Source organism: Armigeres subalbatus, chromosome 2 (genome assembly GCF_024139115.2).
Source record: "Armigeres subalbatus isolate Guangzhou_Male chromosome 2, GZ_Asu_2, whole genome shotgun sequence".
NCBI lineage: Eukaryota > Metazoa > Arthropoda > Insecta > Diptera > Culicidae > Armigeres > Armigeres subalbatus.
Window position 1 is genome coordinate 328115352 of NC_085140.1, and position 20554 is coordinate 328135905.

General features: G+C 40.8%; 1 protein-coding gene across 1 annotated transcript in view; it reads left to right on the plus strand.

Annotated features, from left to right (window-relative positions):
* LOC134216896 (ribitol 5-phosphate transferase FKRP) overlaps nucleotides 1-20113 on the plus strand; it is a 31384-nt gene extending 11271 nt beyond the window's left edge. The window contains exon 4 of the mRNA XM_062695672.1: nucleotides 18772-20113. Coding sequence (XP_062551656.1) covers nucleotides 18772-19578 — 807 coding nt within the window. The 3' untranslated portion in view covers nucleotides 19579-20113. The remainder of the gene's footprint in view (nucleotides 1-18771) is intronic.
* Nucleotides 20114-20554: the final 441 nt, after the last annotated feature.

Sequence of the window (20554 nt, forward strand, 5' to 3'; positions counted from 1 at the left end):
ATAGCTAAAAAGAATACTCAACGGCTTTCACCCAACGAAAACCGCATGTTGATTCATCACTCCAATAATTAGTAATCGATTTTGAGACAGGTTGCGAATCTTTAGTTATGATCGTTAAACCTCTTTGAGGGCATCACTGAAATGTGCAGTGCAACATAGTAGCCTGAATTTGTGTGTGCTATCTTTCGCGCCACGAGCAGCAATGTTGCCGGTTTAGGAGTTAAGCAATTAGCTCCAGAAAACTACGGTATAGATTAAATTCGATTACTAATTATTGGAACGATTAATTAAAATGCGGTTTTCGCTGAGTGAAAGATCTTGAGTATTCCATTTAGCTATATAGGTTTTCTTTTAACCTGCGCGTAATGAGGAAGCGCCATAATCAGTATAATGAAAAAATAAATTTCCCCATACTAATTTGCATGCAAATTTAAAACGGCTTGTGCTAAATCAATTTTAATCCAAATGGGCTCAAATTTTCGGAGGACACCTAGAACATGATACAGAATCAGATGAGTGTTGTGGAACAAAATCGATTTTTTGAACCACCCTAAATTGAGTATGTATGTATCTTGTGTGGCAAGTACAATGGATACACTATACCCAAAATGTCGAGAAAGTATCCAACCAGAAAACATCCTAGACCGGACCAAGAATCGAACTCGCCATCACGGTTTGGAAATTCTACGCCTTTGCTCGCAAAACTATTGGAGATCCTGGAGGCTTCGCTGCGCTAGTGTATATGAAACCAGTTTAGCCCGATATCCCGGGATCTACAGAATTTAGGGAGTATCCGTCTTCTACAAAGCTGTTCGGAGATTAGAAACCAATATGTTGGGAAACTATTTAGCTTAGAATTCATCCACAAGACGGCGCTAGTGTATATAAGAGATCAGTTTGGTTTGATATCTAGGGATCTGTAGGAATCAGAAAGTTGCCGTCTTCTACAAACTTGTTCGGGAATTTGGAATCAATATGTTAAAAAAAAACTATTTAGTTTAGACATCCTAGGTTGACATCCTTTAGACATCATCCGCAGAGTGTTTCTAGTACATGTGAGATCCATTTTGGTTATATATTCTAATATCTGTGATATTATGGTTTGGTAGTGATATTTGGTGATATGACTAAAGTTTCTGCCTGATACGCAAAAGGCCGTGCGTTCGATGCCAGGAGATTTCATATTCATTTTATTTATCAAAAGCAAAGCAATTAATGGTAATTATTTTGTGTTTTTTAGGTAGTGATTGAACAAAAATCCGACGAGATTAGTGCTTTATTCTTTCCTATCGCGATGAAATAAATGTGCTTCAGTGGTATGAGCCTGGGCACTGCTGTCCTTCTGACATCAGCTAGAGTGAGAGGATGCGTCCTGTGGGGTCTGCCTAGGATGTGATGGGGTTCGACAGTGGGCTCTGTTGAACTTCTATAAAAAGCTGCATGTGTACGCCAACAGGACCTATCAAAGCGACCGTGTGCCACTCAAAGCACACTAGCCTAGCCCTGGTGTTGGGTGGGACTTTAAACAAATTTGACCCGACTGATCGAGCGTCTGTCCACCAAGGAGGTGCGGCTCCAACAGCGTCTGTTCTGGCATCCAGCGGCTGAGTATGAAATGCTATTCCCCGGAAGCTATACCTAAGATGGCAGCCCCATCCCCGTGGATAGGGAACCTTGGGCCAACAACCTACTGTTCCCGAAACATCAATTTGTTCGAGAATCCGATAATGAAAGAATACGGACTGATTTTACGGCGACGACTCTTAGCGCGAAACAACGGACACGAATAGGAACATGGAACGTTTTAACCCTAGCCCAACAGGGTAAATTGGCTCAACTTGCCAATGAGGCACGCCGCATGAAGCTTGAGATCCTGGGACTGAGTGAAGTCCGTTGGCCAAACAGAACGCCATTGGGACAAGTTCTGCTATACTCTGGTTTACGAGGTGAACACGCTCCCCGGCATCGCGGAGTTGGCTTCCTACTAAGCGCTCAGGCACACTCTGCGCTTATGAAGTGGGAACCTATAAGTGAAAGGATAATCGTTGCCAGATTTAGAACACGGGTCCGAAATCTTACTATAATCCAATGTTATGCGCCAACCGATGCTGCCGATCTGCAAGACAAAGAGAACTTCTACAGTCAACTCAATGCCGTCGTAGATAGAATTCCGAAGGGTGATATCAAGATCTGTTTGGGCGACTTCAATGCGAAGATCGAATCCGACAACTCTAACCATGAGCGCATTATGGGACGCCATGGAAATGAACGAAAACGGAGAGCTGTTCGCAAAATTTTGTGGTAATAACGACATGGTGATCGGGGGATCGCTCTTCCCTCATCGACCGGTTCACAAGGTCACGTGGGTCTCCCGTGACGGCTTTACAGAAAATCAAATCGACCACATCTGCATCAGCCGAAAATGGAAACAGGGCCTTCTTGATGTACGGAATAAACGTAGTGCCGATATCGCGTCTGATCATCACCTCCTCATCGGCGAAATACGCCTGCGCATTGCGCGGGTTCGTCGGCAGGAGGAAAGAGTTGGACGACGATTCAACACACGCCGACTGGAAGATGCCACGGTGAAACGGTCCTTCGTTGAAGAACTGGAGACGCGTGCTGCAGATATTCCGGAAGGTGGCAGCGTGGAAGAACAATGGACCGCCATCAAGAATGCCTTCATCGCTCCCTCTGAAAAATTATAAATTTTTCATAAAAAAAATTGGAAATAGCCAATAAATAAATCAGGGTATGAGCAACAAATAATTATGAAATTTCCACAAGTAATGCAAATTTTTTGGGCTGCGAAATGGTGAGTTGACATCCGGGAAGGGGCGCCTAACATAGCTCTAGTCCTCACAAGTTCCAATACTCACGCTTCCGTGCGAGAATAATCTGGGCAAACTACGCACCCAGAGAAAACAATGGATCACCGATGAGACCTGGAGGAAGATAGAGGAGCGAAGAGAAGCCAAAGCTGCGATAGAGCGATCAAAAACCAGAGGAGCCAAAGTCTTAGCCCGTCAACGATACGCGGCTCTTGAGAAGGAAGTAAAACGCTCATGTCGACGGTACAAGCGAGCGTGGGCAGACTCTCTGGCCGACGAAGGAGAGAGAGCCGCCGCAACCGGGGACATTCGCCTCCTCTACGATATCTCACGACGCTTAAGCGGGGCGAAGATGAATGCAACGATGACTGTGAAAGACGCGAATGATCAGTTATTGACCGACCCAACTGACCAGCTGAAACGCTGGTTCGAGCACTTCGAACAACTTTTTCAAGTGCCAGCCAGGCCATCACCACCTCGGCATGATCTGCCTAGGATCCGACGTATAACACGCGTCAATACCGAAGCTCCATCACTGCTAGAGATTCAAACAGTCATCCAAAGCATGAAATCGAATAAAGCTCCAAGGGTGGACCGCATATCAGCCGAGATGCTCAAAGCTGACCCCATGACATCCGCTCAACTACTGCATCGTTTATTTCATAATATCTGGGACACCGCAACTTTCCCGGTCGACTGGATGCAAGGTATCTTAGTGAAGGTGCCCAAAAAGGGTGACCTGACTGTATGCGATAACTGGCGAGGCATTATGTTGCTGTGTACCGTTCTCAAAGTTCTGAGCAAAATTATCCTAGCCCGGATTCAGGAGAAGATCGATGCGACTCTCCGGCGGCAGCAAGCCGGATTCCGTGCCGGAAGATCCTGTGTGGACCATATTGTCACGCTCCGCATCATTCTGGAGCAGGTCAACGAATTCCAAGAGTCCCTTTACTTGGTATTCATTGACTACGAAAAAACTTTCGACCGTCTCAATCACGAGAATATGTGGGGCGCTCTGAGACGCAAGGGGGTTCCTGAGAAAATCATCGGCCTCATCGAAGCACAGTACGAGGCCTTTTCGTGTAGAGTGCTGCACAATGGGGTCCTGTTCGACCCTATCCGGGTCGTAGCTGGTGTGAGGCAAGGATGTATTCTATCACCGTTACTGTTCCTCATCGTAATCGATGAGATTCTGGTAGATGCGATTGACCGTGAACCAAACCGCGGGCTGTTATGGCAGCCTATAACCATGGAGCACCTAAACGACTTCGAATTGGCGGATTACGTTGCACTCCTCGCTCAACAGCGCTCTGATATGCAGAGCAAGCTCAACGACCTTGCCGAGCGCTCCTCCTCGGCAGGTTTAGTCATCAACGTCAACAAAACCAAATCGTTGGATGTAAACACGGTGACGCCTTCCAGTTTCACAGTAGCCGGGCAACCAGTAGAGAATGTTGGAAGCTTCCAATATCTTGGTAGCCAAATGGCGTCAGACGGTGGTACCAAGATCGACATAGGCGCACGGATCAAGAAATCAAGGGCTGCCTTTGCGAGTTTAAGAAATATCTGGAAAAACAGGCAGATGAACGCACCAAAATACGAATTTTCAACTCTAACGTGAAATCTGTGCTGTTGTACGCTGCGAAACATGGTGTGTATCAGTGGAGAACACTCAACGGCTGCAGGTGTTCATTAACAGATGCCTGCGGTATATAATTCGGACCTGGTGACCTCACAACTGGATCTCAAACAACGAGCTCCATCGTCGTTGTCACCAGAGGCCGATAGCTACAGAAATTCGGGATCGGAAGTGGGGCTGGGTCGGCCACACTCTACGAAGGGGCGGAAACGAAATTTTTTAACAAGCATTAGACTGGAACCCAGCGGGACATCGCAGCAGAGGCAGACCCAGAGGCTCATGGCGGCGAAGCCTCAATAAAGAAATAAAATAAGTCGACCGAAATCTAACCTGGCAACAGGTTAAAGCGATAGCCGGGCAACGCTCAGGATGGAGATCTTTCAAGTCGGCCCTTTGCACCACCGGAGGTGTACAGGATCCATAAGTAAGTAAGTAAAAGCAAAATTTCCAAAAACAATTGAGAATTTTCCACAAAACAAAAAATAATCACCTTCGCGAGGCAACTTCGAACCGAATATTGACAAACGTCGCAAGATTATTCAAAACATAAAATGACTTACTCAGTTTTTTGCCTTTCTCGTATACTAAGTATACGGTAAAGGCTATATGATCGCTCCAAAAACAAACTTTTTATAGAAGGCCCGGAGACCCATAGTGTTATATACCAATCGACTCAGTTCGACGAATCGAGGTGATGTCTGTGTGTGTGTGTGTGTGTGTGTGTGTGTGTGTGTGTGTGTGTGTGTGTGTGTGTGTGTGTGTGTGTGTGTGTGTGCGCAAAACTACTCAACAAAATGTCACTCATTTTTCGGGCACTTATCCTCAACCGATTTGCTCGCAACAAGTTGCATTCGACGCAGAATCCTGTCCCATTGTTTCCTATTTAAAATTGGCCAGATCGGACTATGGGATCGAGAGTTATGGCCAAAATACAAATTCATATAAAAAAATCGCGTAAAAATGTCACTCATTTTTCGGGCACTTATCCTCAACCGATTTGCTCGCAACAAGTTGCATTCGACGCAGAATCCTGTCCCATTGTTTCCTATTTGAAATTGGCCGGATCGGACTATGGGATCGAAAGTTATGGCCAAAATACAAAATCATACGAAAAAATCGCGTAAAAAATGTCACTCATTTTTCGGGCACTTATCTTCCACCGATTTGCTCGCAACAAATTGCATTCGACGCAGAATCCTGTCCCATTGTTTCCTATTTGAAATTGGCCAGATCGGACTATGGGATCGAAAGTTATGGCCAAAATACAAATTCATACAAAAAAATCGCGTAAAAAATGTCACTCATTTTCGGACACTTATCCTCAACCGATTTGCTCGCAACAAGCTGCATTCGACGCAGAATCCTGTCCCATTATTTCCTATTTGAAATTGGCCAGATCGGACTATGGGATCGAGAGTTATGGCCAAAATACAAATTCATACAAAAAAATCGCGTAAGAATGTCACTCATTTTTCAGGCACTTATTCTCAACCGATTTGCTCGCAACAAATTGCATTCGACGCAAAATCCCATTTCCCATTGTTTCCTATTGAAAATTGGACAGGTCGGACTATGGGATTGGAAGTTATGACCAAAATACCTTTTTTCATAAAAGTCACAAAAAATGTCACCTATTTTTCGGACACCTAACCTTAATCGATTCACACGAAACAAGTTGCATTCGACGCAGAATCCTGTCCCATTGTTTCCTATTGAAAATTGGCTAGATCGGACTATGGGATCGGAAGTTATGGCCGAAACACCATTTTAGCCTTTTTATACGAAAAGGCTGTATGTTCGCTCCAAAAACCAAACTTTTACAGAAGGCCTGGAGACCCATAGTGTTATATACCAATCGATTCAGCTCGACGAACTGAGATGATGTCTCTGTCTCTCCCACTTTATACGGGAGTTTGGCAGAAAGACGGTCATGAGATTTATATCTTAACAAATATTGCCCTCCGCTCGCGTGATGGGAATGACATTTTCGTTTTCTTTTTGTGTAGTCGGAGCTTCAGTTCAACTAACATCCAAAAGTGATATCCTTAAAATATATGACTGTGTGAAATAAAACAGGGTTATGTACGTCAAAAAGATTGGAAAAAGAAACAAAAATGTCCAAATTCTTATTAGCATATTGTAGATCAAGCTGAAAACCGAACCGAGGTCCCGCGAAATCGCATTTTCTCGCATTTCCGGATGTTGCAACTGCATCGCGAGTAGTGCGCAACTGTGCCATAGTCGGGCACCACTCGCGATGCAGTTGCGACATCCGGAAATGGGACAAAATATGATTTTCGGTTTTCAACAGGATCTACAATATCTTTGCCATAAATAATCTGATTTTCATAGAACGGACAAAGAAATTTGTCTTTTTTACTCCTAGCCACTAGCTCATCTTTTTTCAAGCACACACATTTTACGAAGGTCGAGAAAGGCACCATCACCGCTAGGTGGATTAATCTGGGTTTTTCTTCACATATTCATTCATTTGATTGCTACTGATAATGGTCACTGCGTTTAAAGAAAACATAATTGACCTTGATTATGTTGACTTTTGGCACTAAAATTGTCTCTCAGTTCAACGTCGGGGTCAGATCTATGTGAGCAATTATTGAAATCATCATTTAAGTGCTTAGTTTTACAGTATTTTATTAGTTAAAGAAATCTAAATAAATACTCACTGACTGATATTTGATCGGAAATTGTCCATGTTCAGTCGAATATGAATATGTACAAAGTGAAGGTGACAAAGAAGGCCGATGGGCTTCACCAAAAATATTCGATTATTTCAAGCTCTTTTAAAAGAAAACATTGCAATTATAAATGAAGAATTTTCCATAAAGAAATCAAAATGTTCCACGAAAACAAAAATACAAAATTTGCCTAATTAAATCAACAATTACAAAATTTTCCACAAAATAAATATTTTTTCGCAAAAAATATTTTTTTTCCACAAAAAATGAAAAACTTTCCACGAAAAAATCAATAAAGAGCAATAACAAAATATCAAAATACAGCGATTCCACGGGAAAAGAATAGAGTTGAAAAAAAAAGTTGTCCAATTTTGCTCAAAATCGCTTGGTATGTTCTTCATCAAAAATAATTAGACCCGTATTTTTTTATTTTTTTATTAGGGTGACCATGTTCGATATAGGGTTACCAGAAAAATCGCTATTTTTCGAATTTTTTTATTTTTAAAAAGTCATAACTTTTGAACCACTGGATCGATTTGCAATATTTTTTTATGGATAGAAAGCTTATTACTTCTAGTTCTTATTAAAATTTTTGGTTTGGTGTATTGGTGTACTCAAATTTGCTTAAATGGTCAAAATATTCGTTTTTTAAAATTTTTTAAATGTTTGACCACAACGACTATATATTTTTATATTTTTTTATGAAAATTTAAATATTTTCACATAACATATCAAAAAATTAGAAATGTTCATCGAGCCGTTTTTAAGTTACATTTTTTTTGAAAATTTCATGTTTTCTGCCCATACACACATGGAATGAACGTTATTCTCCACTATTTCAAATAGCTCAAATTAAATCAAAAGTATGAAAATGTTATTCAAGAGTGTTTGTTTGGTCTCGTTTATTAGAAGAATTTACGAATCGCAATAGTTGAAAATAATTCAATCGGAATAGTATGGCGTTGTTATTGATGACTTCATTCTCCAAAATCGGCAAAGCAATATGTCGTTTTTCAAAAAGGTTGGTTTTCAGCGATCCATACAATAGGTTACCTGCTTTGTTTATATGTTTTATAAAATTACATTATCGTGAAACGGTTTTCGTTTTCAGATGAAGAAAAGTGTTTTAAATTGTAAGAATTTTGCTATGTAATATTTTTTTTGATGAATTAAGAAAAATAAAAATAATCAAATTAAATGCTGAGTTTTAATTGAAGGTAATCAGAGAAAACCATTGCTTGTAGTCTAAAGCTTTGAGATTTGAGCTACCATTCCTCAATATAGCAGAGCCAAGATTCTTTCAGACAGCGCTGGTTGCCAAATTTTTAATAATACCAATGGAAAGCATTCATTACACAAAGAATTTCAGCGTAGATTTCATTGGTCGGAAAAATTGTGTTTTTTGGACTTCAAAAATGATTTTTCAACTTCACTAAATATAAAAAAAATCTACACGCTAAAAAATATATTCTAGTTTCAGTTCGGTTCACTAAAAATGACCCTTTGTGGAATAATTCAAAATAGTTAAGTTTACTCAGTCGTGGTTTACGCTACCACTCAAATTCGGCATGAGTGCCTCTGCAACCCTTATGAGCACTCATGCTGAATTAGGACGCTAACGAATAATTGTGGTTCCAGTTAAAGCGTAAACCATGGTTGAGTAAACCCTAGCAATGTTGGTCTCTGCTTTTAAACAATGTGAGGGTGATTTATAGTTCTTACATTTAATGGGGTCAGAATTGGACAAGCCTCCCTACTTTTGATAGGTACATTACTTCACAAATAAAACTAGATTAGTACACATGGTTATCATGAATTTATTAGGAATAAGTTTGATAACTTCAACAGAATGATTCCCGCAGTTATTTTGAAGTGATGGAAAATTATGCTCATTCCATGTGTGTATGTTCAGAAAACTTGAAATTTTCAAAAAAATATTACACAAAAACGGCTCGATGAACATTTCTAATTTTTTGATATGTTATGTAAAAATATTTGAATTTTCATAAAAAAAATATAAAAATATATAGTCGTTGTGGTCCAACATTTAAAAAATCTTGAAAAAGGGATATTTTGACCATTTTAGCAAATTTGAGTACGCCAATACACCAAACCAAAAATTTTAGTAAGAACTAGAAGTAATAAGCTTTCTATCCATAAAAAAATATTGCAAATCGATCCAGTGGTTCAAAAGTTATGATTTTTTAAAAATAAAAAATTTCGAAAAATAGCGATTTTTCTGGTAACCCTATATCGAACATGGTCACCCTAATAAAAAAATAAAAAAATACGGGTCTAATTATTTTCGATGAAGAACATACCAAGCGATTTTGAGCAAAATTGGACAACTTTTTTTTTCAACTCTATTCTTTTCCCGTGGAATCGCTGAATAAGTATGAAAAATCAATATAACTGAGCATTTTTTGATAGACTACCCCTTCTTTAAACGCTTTAAAAGTTTATGGAAAATTTGATCAATTTTATTGCTTTTTCGTATTTCTTTATGAAAATTTTCTAATTTTTTATTGTTCTTTAATGATTATTTTGTAGAAAATATGTTATTGTTTATTGCTGATATTGATTTATTTATGGTTATTTTGTATTTTTTTTCTGTGGAACATTTTGATTTCTTTATGGAAAATTCTTCTTTATAATTACAATTTTTGCTTTAAAAAGCGCTAATTTATTTTTTGTTATGGCAAATTCTCAATTGCATATTGGAATTTTGAATCATTGTGGAAATTTTACGTTTGTTTATTGCTCACACCCGGATTCTTTTATTGGCAATTTCCTAATTTTTATGCAAAATTTCTAATTCTTCATGGAAATTTTATTTCACTGCCGTGGCATTACACATACCATATATGGGTGCATCGAAAGAATCGAGTTAAAATCGCCTGAACCTCTTACTTTCACTATCGTTTGATGTGGCTTGATCTGTGGCTATCCAAGACAAAACTTTTTTCCCCGTCGATGTAGCAGTTCACTATAGGGCAATGCCATTCAATAAGCTGGATAAATATTTCAACACGTGTCTCTCTAGCTTATCGGCAGACCATAAAACAGGGAAGGTTATCCACATTAGTAAAAGTTGTACATGACTCTAGCATGAATACTTAAAAGTAAAAAAAAATCTTCAGTGATTCTAAATAATATGTCAGAGAGGAGATGAAATGGGTACAAATAGCAAGGGAAAATATGTGTATTGTGTATGCATTGCCTCCACTTTGACGTCTTTTGTTTGTGTTGACTTCTTAATAGTCTCCTCAACCTAAACGGATGAAGGATTAAGTAGCTAACTTTTAATTTTTGACCACCTTCAACTCCATGTAGATATTTTTTTCCCAAGTAGCGGTTTACTATAGTCGATGCTCCACCACATTTATCGCGAACACGTGTTCTTCGGAGGAATATACTGTTTTCTTTTCTGCAAAATCGCATCGAAACCCAAGAGCATGCTCCATCTCTGACTGGGATCTGTTTCTACGACTATGGCGATGACAGAAGTGGAGAAGGAATTCCCCATCCGGTAGTAAAGTGTGGTAAAGTTGTCTGAGATTAGCGGCGAGATAAAAGGAAATTTAATATATAATATTTTTCGACGCTTCCGTAACTGGTTCGTTTCTGCGCTTCCATGGCAGCGAACGGAGGGAGATGCCTTCCATTGTGGAGCGATTTAACACGATTGAAACCAGAAAAAAGGCTGGGATGTAGTAGGTGAAGCTTGAAATTAGCATTTTGTCCCATCATACAACGCCATTGTGGGGTCGGTGCCGAGCAAAGTATAAAGTGGCTTTCTCCGTCTTTTCTGTGGCACATCCTTGGCGGTATGTTTATAAATGTAGGATCAACCAAAATTAATCTCTGTGGAGTAGTTACATATGCCTAATGTTGTGACCATACTACGAACAAGACTTTCGAATGAGCTGACAAGGGCGCATATCTTGAGTTGGGGGAAATGTACGCGTGCTTATCTGTTATGCAAGAGCGAGGGTGAAATTGAGTGCGAATAATTTGAATGTGAATATGAATCGGTTTGTTTGGGGCCTCAAGTAATATTTTTTTTGAAGCTGTCAACCGAAAACGGCGAGTTCTACTTTCAGCCCTTATTTTAGCAAGTGGAAAAGAATATTGAATCTCCATACAATATACAAATTGACAGCTCTGGAAAATTTTAAATTAATGATTGTGGAAGTGCTAATAAGGACTTAGTTGAAAGGTAGACCAACAGGTTCCAGATGCAACGACGCAATTATGAACATTATAAGCAATATGCAATTGGGGCTGGGTATATGGTGAAATGTTTTGCATACAGCATATCTTAGAAGAAAATATAGAATTTTTAGCTGAACTCACTTTTTATCGCATATTATCCGAAAGAAGCTCCTGCTAAAGTTGTGCGAATGTCTGGTTGATTTGCTGATCCTACCTCCTGTAGATCAATGATCTACGGTAGGCGGTCGTGCGTTATCAACCGAGATTGGGAAGGTTATTCCAGAAGCCATTGATGTTCCACTGGTGGTAGTTAGAAGTTGACCTGCACAGTGAGGGTTGGAAAAGGAACAAGCCAAATAATTTGGTGTGATCCGGTGGAAGGTAGGGGCGATGTGTTCGACGTACCAGTCGATTCATGCTGGTCAGGGATGTGTGCGGAGGGGTGATGTGATCGATGAGAGATTCTTGTGCGCTCAGATTTGAGTGTATCCAGGACGCGGAGACAGGGCTGGAAGAAGGAGATGGATGAAAACGCTGGAAGGTGTAGGACGCCAGCTCCGATTACCGGGGATTTAGACTGGCTCTTCTTGTTTGGTGTTTCTTGTCCACTAAGCACCGCGGTCGACCCGGTCGTTGCGGTATTCATGGATCATGAAATCCGGTCTACTGGTGCCCCGATTACCCAGGGTTGTTTGCTTCGTCCGATACCGTCCTCATACGCCGTAGTGGATCCGAAGGAGTATAGCTTGCAGTAGTGTGGGTTGTTTTCGGCACATTAGAGGCTGTAGCGTGTGGAGTGTTTGGTTGCGTGTTGAAGAAGTGATTAGGTCTTGCCGCTACCCTTTTTGTTGGTTACACGCTGGGTTGAGTCTTTCTGGATTTTGATATGAGGAATGTTTTATTAAGGCTTCATTTAAGGCTATTGGAAACCCTAAAACTAACTCCGACGTAGAAAGGAGTAGTTACTAGATCCCAGCCACCACGAAGTCACATATGCTAGCAAATACGACTGCATGCAAAATGTACCTAGGTAAACGGTTCGGCACTTTATCTCATAGCTCCCATTTTTATCCCATCAAAAACAAAGCGATGAAAAGGAATTTGATTTTTTTTGTGATTTTTTTTTGCAGTTGGCTCCAATCCAGATTATGTTAGCAAAAAGAAGCAACGAAAATGGTGCTGTATTTCTTTGTTTTGCGATGAGATGAATATATGTTCAGTAAGATGGAAAATGGAGCAGTTCCCCTATATAGCCTTCACTTTGTACACTTATTCGCTTGGACGTTTGGGAGAAAAAAACGAGGCTCCGATTTGGTTGCAACAACTCATATATGACTGGATTTGGTCGTACATAAGCGACAGCAACTCGTTTATGACAAATGTGCTGCTTGAGGAGTGAGATTCCAGCCTCTTGCGCATGACTCCATCTCAATTAGTAGGGAATAAACGTCATCAGTCACAGGCGTTGGCTAAGTTGACAGTTTTGCGGGTATGAGATATCTTTGGGCGGCTTCTTTCCTAAGAACCTTCTCGAGCAGCACAAGTCAAACAAAAAAGGTTGCAGCAATTGGATTGTGACTAATTCTGATCACATATGAGTTGCAGCAGCCAAGGAGGCACATGGGTACTGCTAGAGTTAGTTCCTTTTCTCCAGGTGGAGGATCCTTTTGCCTTCCGGGTCCTTCTGCAATCAGGTCGTTGCTGGGGCATGATCGACTCGAGATGCTGTGCTAATCACTATTGCATCTACCACAGAGCTTCGGAACGTGTCTTCACACCTCATTTCCTCGTTGATCAGATGGGGACCCGAACAAATTCCACAGATGCAGATTTGACATTTGCAGCCGAAAATTCCCCAAAATTCTTAAAGGAGTAAATCCTCAAAACTCTTAGAGAAAGAATTCCCCAGAACTCTAGCAGAAAAAATCCCTGGTGACAAAGTTTCCCAGAATCCTTGTAGATGACTTAGATCCTACTTAGGACCTTAAGGGAAGTTAAGGATGCCATCCAACAGCTAAAGACCAATAAAGCAGCTGGTAAGGATGGTATCGAAGCTGAGCTCATCAAGATGGGCCCGGAAAAGCTAGCAACTTGCCTGCACAAACTGATAGTTAGAATCAGGGAAACTGAACAGCTACTGGAGGAGTGGAAGGAAGGGGTTATATGCCCCATCTACAGGAAAGGCGACAAGCTGGAGTGTGAGAACTTTCGACCGATCACCATCCTTAATGCCGCCTACAAAGGGATATCCCAGATCATGTTCCGTCATCTGTCACCATTAGTGAACGAGTTCGTGGGAAGTTATCAAGCCGGCATCGTTGACGGCCGCTCGACAACGGACCAGATCTTTACTGTACATCCTTCAAAAATGCCGTGAATAGCAGGTCCCAGATTTCGGGCGAACACTCCAGTTCGTTCGAATCGCGCCGTGGACTAAGACAAGGTGATGGACTTTCGTGCCTGTTGTTCAACATTGCGCAAGAAGGTGTCATGCGGAGAGCCAGGTGTAACAGCTGGGGTACAATTTCCAGCAGACCCAGTCAATTTATTTGTTGCGCGGATGACATGGACATTGTCGGCCGAACATTCACAAAGGTGGCATAACTGTACACCCGCCTGAAACGTGAAGCAACAAAAGTTGGACTGGTTGGTGAATGCGTCAAAGGCAAAGTACATGCTTGTGGGCGGAACCGAGCGCGACAGGGTTCGCCTGGGAAGCAGTGTTACGATAGACGGGGATACATTCGAGGTAGTCGAGGAATTCGTCTACCTCGGATCCTTGCTAACGGCTGATAACAATGTTAGTCGAGAAATACGAAGGCGCATCATCTGTGGAAGTCGGGCCTACTACGGGCTCCAGAAGAAACTGCGTTGCGTTGCGTTGCGTTGTAACGGAGTATTTCGTAGATTGCATACTGATAGTTGTCATGTATATTCTTTACCTTTCTTACCCCAATTGCTTATGGATTTCCATTTGGGATTCAATGGAAATCCAATTGGGGGTCCAAAATGATAAAACATGAAAGCTATCATTGCCGGCCACGCCCATCTTCTCCGTTACTAGGAAAGGGAAGGAAATGATGATATGACATCTACTTAACGAGAGGTCAGCGACTCACCGACGCCCTCATAGATGTCAAGGAATTGGATGGTGGGTAGGGTATGTGGTTTAGGAGTATCATTATAAGCAAATGATAGAAAATTTGTGGAAATACGTTGGGAGTGACTTTGCTAAGAAATTTATGTCACTCCATTATCCTTGCCAATGATTTTCCTCGGATGGGGCGAAGGTATTAGCCTTGCCCTGGCTAATAGCCTAGGTTTAAGCGCCTTTGCTCGCTCTCTGAAACGAAAAAAGAGCAAAAAGAAATTAAATTCCCCTTCCCCCCTGATATGATAATGATTTTGATCAACAAATAATTTCTAAGTGGATGAATAAATGATCAAACGGCTGCAAACAAGCCTCTATTGTCGTAGCAGAAGCAAACCCGCCTCAATACGACAGGCAGAAGCACACACATTAACATATACCTATATACCTACATAAACTGATGTTCAGCCCTGGATTTTAGATGCTATTGTAAGTCGTTGTTCTGTGTTGGAAACATAATCACTATTGATTTGCATTTGCTCTATAACCGAGAGGACAGTGGCGATAAACCGATGCACCCCGTATGTACTTGTTGTCTTTACTGTTCTAATAATAATAATAATTAAAAATACACAATTTAATAGTGTAAATGAAAAGGGCGTAATAGCCAATATTGAATAAATAAAGCTATGTATGGGGAAGGATTACTGAAAGTATGTTTCTGACAGCAAAATGAAGAAAAAACTTATTGCAGACATCTGTGTTCAGTAAGCAAATCAAAAACCAACATACCTGGACCGCAGAATACCTCTGATAACTTGTCCGTTCGTAAAAAATACCACAAAAATACCTTGTCCTCTCTGGAATTCGATGGCAACACTTTCCTGTAGAATACCTTACTTTAGCCGGTTAACGTTTTGGATGCAGATTGTCCACCCGATTCTTGAACTGCTGGCCATGTATCCTCTTGGTATTGGTGATCTGCTTTCTTAGGGAACCTGTTTTGATGCTCGCACTAGCCATAGTTTCAGCCAAATTTTAATCTTCGGTGCAAACAATAGAATTCCACACGAGTAATTGGGCAGAAAAAAGCAACAATCCTTCAGGCGTCAACTTGAAAATCTTCTACAGCTCCCAGGAAAAATTGAAAAATGTCCAAAACGCATCAGAACCCTTCATAAAGGACCAAAAAGGCACTCCCGCTAAACATCTGCAAAATAAACACCAGCCGCTGAGCAATGATCCCACTACCAACATGCTGTGCTTTACAATCTTCCGGCGTATTGGCCCTTCTTCACTCCGCGCTGTACTATCAAGCTGCTGAAATGGTCAAACCAGCTGATATTTTTGAAAGTAAACACTGCACACATCAATGTCGTCAAGAAACACGACCACCCGCGATGCCATGCCTCTCCATTCTACTACGGGCTCCAGAAGAAACTGCGGTCAAAAAAGATTCGCTACCGCACCAAACGTGTCATGTGCAAGACACTAATAAGACCGATCGTTCTCTGCGACCATGAAACATGGACAATGCTCGAGGAGGACTTGCAAGCACTCGGAGTATTCGAAAGACGGGTGCTTAGGACCATCTTTGGCGGTGTGCAAGAAGACAGTGTGTGACGACGAAGAATGAACCGCGAGCTCGCCCAGCTCTACGGCGAACCCAGTATCCAAAAGGTAGCTAAAGCCGAAAGGGTACGATGGGCAGGGCATGTTGCAAGAATGCCGGACAGCAACCCTGCAAAGATGGTGTTCGCTTCTGATCCGGCAGGTACGAGCGAAGTGGGCAGACCAGGGGCAAAACGACTTGGCAAGCGCAGGGCGTATTCGAGGATGGAAAGATGCAGCCTCGAACCGTGTATTGTGGCGTCAAATGGTTGATTCAGTGTTATCTGTTTAGATGTAAACTAAATAAATGAAAAAAAGAATATTCCCCATGAAAATTTCTCCTAAGATTTTTTTTAAATTACTCAAAGAAGAAATTTAAAAAAAAATCCTAGGGAGGGTTTCCTAAAAATTTAACCAGAAGGATTCTCTGGCTTGGAATCAATTATGCAAAAAGGTGTTTGCTAAGATTTCTATCTCTTTTGTGTGTGAAATGGTGAGTTTTCCGTTGTCAGAAATGCTAAACTAATCACCATATCGCACTCTCTGAAAGTAAATTACATTATCTTACATCTTGAACTTTGGAGTTGTCATGAGTATGAACCTCAACTCCAACACATGTCATGCCTGTACTCTTACCAATTTGCGTGGGGAATGATACAGAAAAGAAGGCGTCTGCATTTGCGCACTGAATGACGATCAATCGCCTGCACTACATAAGAACGCCCAAACAGTTTCCGTTAGTTCCCTGAATTTCGAATAAGTTAAGACTATGCATTTATTACATGTTCTTTTTAGCGGCGTTTACGTTTGTTGATTAAAGAATGTTCCACTTTTACTGTATCAAAAGTTGATATACCGTGCGTCTCCACTTGTGCGTATTTCGTAATCGTAAGTATTGTACTGCCGTTCTACGCATGCTTGTACCAAATTCAAAAAAACGACAAATGAGAAAATGGGATTTGAAATTGAACACTAATTTTCATTGCTGACGTATATCCTGAATGAAATATAAGATTATTACATCACAGAACCATTCAGAAGACTTAATTTCATCGAAATCATTCTTATTTTTCACTCACAAATAGAATTTGCGACAACGATCATGAAAATAGTTTGACGGGACAGTTATGCCGAGAAATAGAGCACTTGGTTCGTGAATGACTGCTGCGATTGACATGCATGCTCCGCATGATTTATCTACGAAAGTGAACCATCCACGTGGTTAAAGTGATTATGTCGCTTAGAATGAGTATTAGGCTTTCAGCGATCGTGTACGTACACGCACGTTTCACTCACACTTTTACTCGGTTTGTTTGCAACCACGAGCAGCTGTCAGGGCAAAATCAAAAGGGATTGTTTGCAACCACGAACCTTCGTTCGTGTTGGTGAAAAATGTCGGCGAGACCCTAATTGTACAAATTGCCCCCATTAAACCAGTGCAACAGGCTAAGATTGCCAGATTTAAACAGAAAATGCTATTTCAATGTGTGTTGCTCCATAAAAAAACAGAATCCACCATAATGATGAATTTGATCACCGCGAGACAATTATGCGTAGAAATTAAGCAATGGGACAAATAGACTTGATGTTGTTTTCAATGATTTTCCGAACAAAGTTTGAAATCTGTTAGAGTTTTCTAAAAGTATACATCGAAATAGACTGCTCTATGGTGAAAAGTCAAAATCCACAATAACTAACATGGGACAACTATGCGTAGAAGGGCAGTGTACCGCTCATAAAAAATCTACTCCTCCGCTTATTTTTAATCGCAACAGAAAATGAGCGCCAGATAGTCGCCTAAGAAAAACATACCGCCAGAAAAAAGCTACTTTGATATTTTTGAAAATTCGGCCGACACGTGGTGGATTGTGGCGATGAATGCTTTGATAGCACGTGCTATTTGTACTGCGGATAAATTTTTCACATCTATGAGAGCCTTGGAAAATGATCACGAAAGTTGTCATTTTGTTGCAAGGCACAATATAATGTAAAAAATTTGTTTGAAACCTACCCTGCCACACGCGACAATAATTTTTAGGGATTAGACATCAAATCCTTCACTTGGCGTACTACATGCTTTACAAATCATTCAAATAATTTCAATAAAATCAAAGAAAATTTAGAAACGAGTCTAAACACTCTAGTTTGCTTGTACAGTTTATTGTATTCTAAAATTTCATTGCTTCCATCGATTTGTTCGACAATAGTGTTATCAAACTAAACCAATCCAATCGATAATTTGTTGTAATTACATCGTAAATCACACTTAAATTCTAATTTATCATTGTTGATTTGAATTTTTAGATTGTTCAGAATATGTTTTGAAGGTACTTCAACATAAACATCTACGTTTTGCATTCAAGTAAAGGCAGCCTACCATTCTCTTAAAGAATCTTTCCAAAAACTTTAAGCAAAAAATCAATTTACATAGAAGCCACTCTATCACGATTGGATTCCAATCAAGGAAACATTTTAATCCCATACCACATGCAGAATCACATAATAATTCAATAGAAATCAATACCGAATTGAGTAGCCCAGTTTACTGCTCGCCATAAAAAACTTTCTCATCCCAATCCGGAAGCATCATCACATCGTACAATCCGCATCGTCTGTCTGCTCTCCACGTTACCTATTCCATTCATTTCAATTTTTCCTCTCTTTGTCGTTTTTTTTTGCTCGTTTCAGAAAATCCTCCTAAATGCACCGTTCCAGGACGGCAAAAAGCTGTTCACCTCCTACCACACCAAAACCAAGCGGCGCAATTTGCGTAAGGAACAATTCAAAGCGCTCTACCGCAAGCTGCAAATCAAAAAAGTAGTGCACAAAAACTATCTCTACGACAAGTCGAAACTTGCCAAGCGGAAACTGATCAAAAGCTTCGAGCATAACAATCAGACCATTTCGCTGCTGACGGAAATTACCTTCTATGGATGCGAAAAGCAGACCAAGAGCTGCATCGGCCAGGTGTACAATTCGCAACCGTTCTACACGTACCTCGGCCGCCACACGCCGCCCTGCTGTCTCGATAAGCTGAAAACCATCTTTCGGCACGTGGTGGACGAGTTCGAGAACGTCGGCATCCGTTATTGGCTGGATAACTATGCCCTGAAGAATGCCATCGAGCTGAAGTCCCTGTCGCCGGATGCGTACGAAATCGACATCAGTTTCAACAGTGACGATGCACAGCGGACTGTCGCACTGCGGAAGGCCCAGTCCAAACCGTACACCGACGGCGAGGGATTCCACTGGCTGAAGGCCACCGACGGCCATTACTTCCGGGTGCAGTACTCAAAGGTTAATCAGATTGCGGTCAATTTGCTGCCGTTCGACCTGAGCGGTGAAGTAGTTCGCCCGAACGGATTCTACGGCTGGAAGGCGAAGAAATTTTCCGTGGAATTTTTGCACCCGATGTCGACGGTGCTCTTTTTGGGCAAGCCGATTATGTGTCCGAACAATGTGATGGAATATTTGGAGACAAAAGGCATTAAGTGAGGCTGTGTGCGGGAATTAGGGGGGGAATGATGTAATGTGGGGTGAGTTCCTGTGATAGAACGGTGCTGTTGATTCTGAAATTTTAACCGGTGCGACGACGAGAACGAAGATACAGTGGGAGAATATTTGTACATAACTAAGTAGCTAGCGCTAGAAGACGTCTCGAGAAAGTAGATTTTAGCAAGAGAAACGTTGTAAGTATTTGTATATAATGTTAAGGTCTCGCTATTGATGCTGGGGTTTGTTTTAGCAAGAAGGATTGTTTATTGAGCAAATTAATTTCGGAAGTAAGCGGCTTGTGTGATAATAAAGCGTTTTATTACTTGGAATTGTGTGAAAATGGAAAGGAAAATAATGGTATTACTGTTGAACTAGCTGTTGCAGAGTTATGATGGATGAATGACAGTAAAACAATTGGCTGGTTTTTCTCGTTTTCGTATGCGTATATTTGTAAAATGAGTCAAACAAGATTAGCGAACAGTTAAATAAAAATTGGTTTACTTCTCAATAATCTCTATTTTGCATTTATGCCCCAAGCATTACGAACGTATACTGCCGCTAACCGCAAGTCGAGCACATCTGTATATGGAGGCCCGTATACAGATGTGCTCGACTTGCGGTTAGCGGAAATATAGTGCAATAACAAGAAAACAAAACTTCATTTCCTTATTTATTTGAAACGTAGGTGGCAGCATCAAAGAAAATATTCTAAGACTTGATCTTAGCTGGCAAAGCTCTTTACAGTATTAAATATTACATGTTAGAAAATAATTTAGATTTTTTGTAGCGGAATGTTTTCACTTACTATTAAACGAATTAATACGATTCCTCTTAGTTGCACCACTTGATTGTAACTTTTCAATTACGTATTTCTTCCAACCTCAACAGTAAGGCCGTTTTCATTGTCTCGTACTTGGCTATGGTGAAATCAATTGCAATGGTCTAATTTTTTGTGCAAATATTTATTTTTATATTC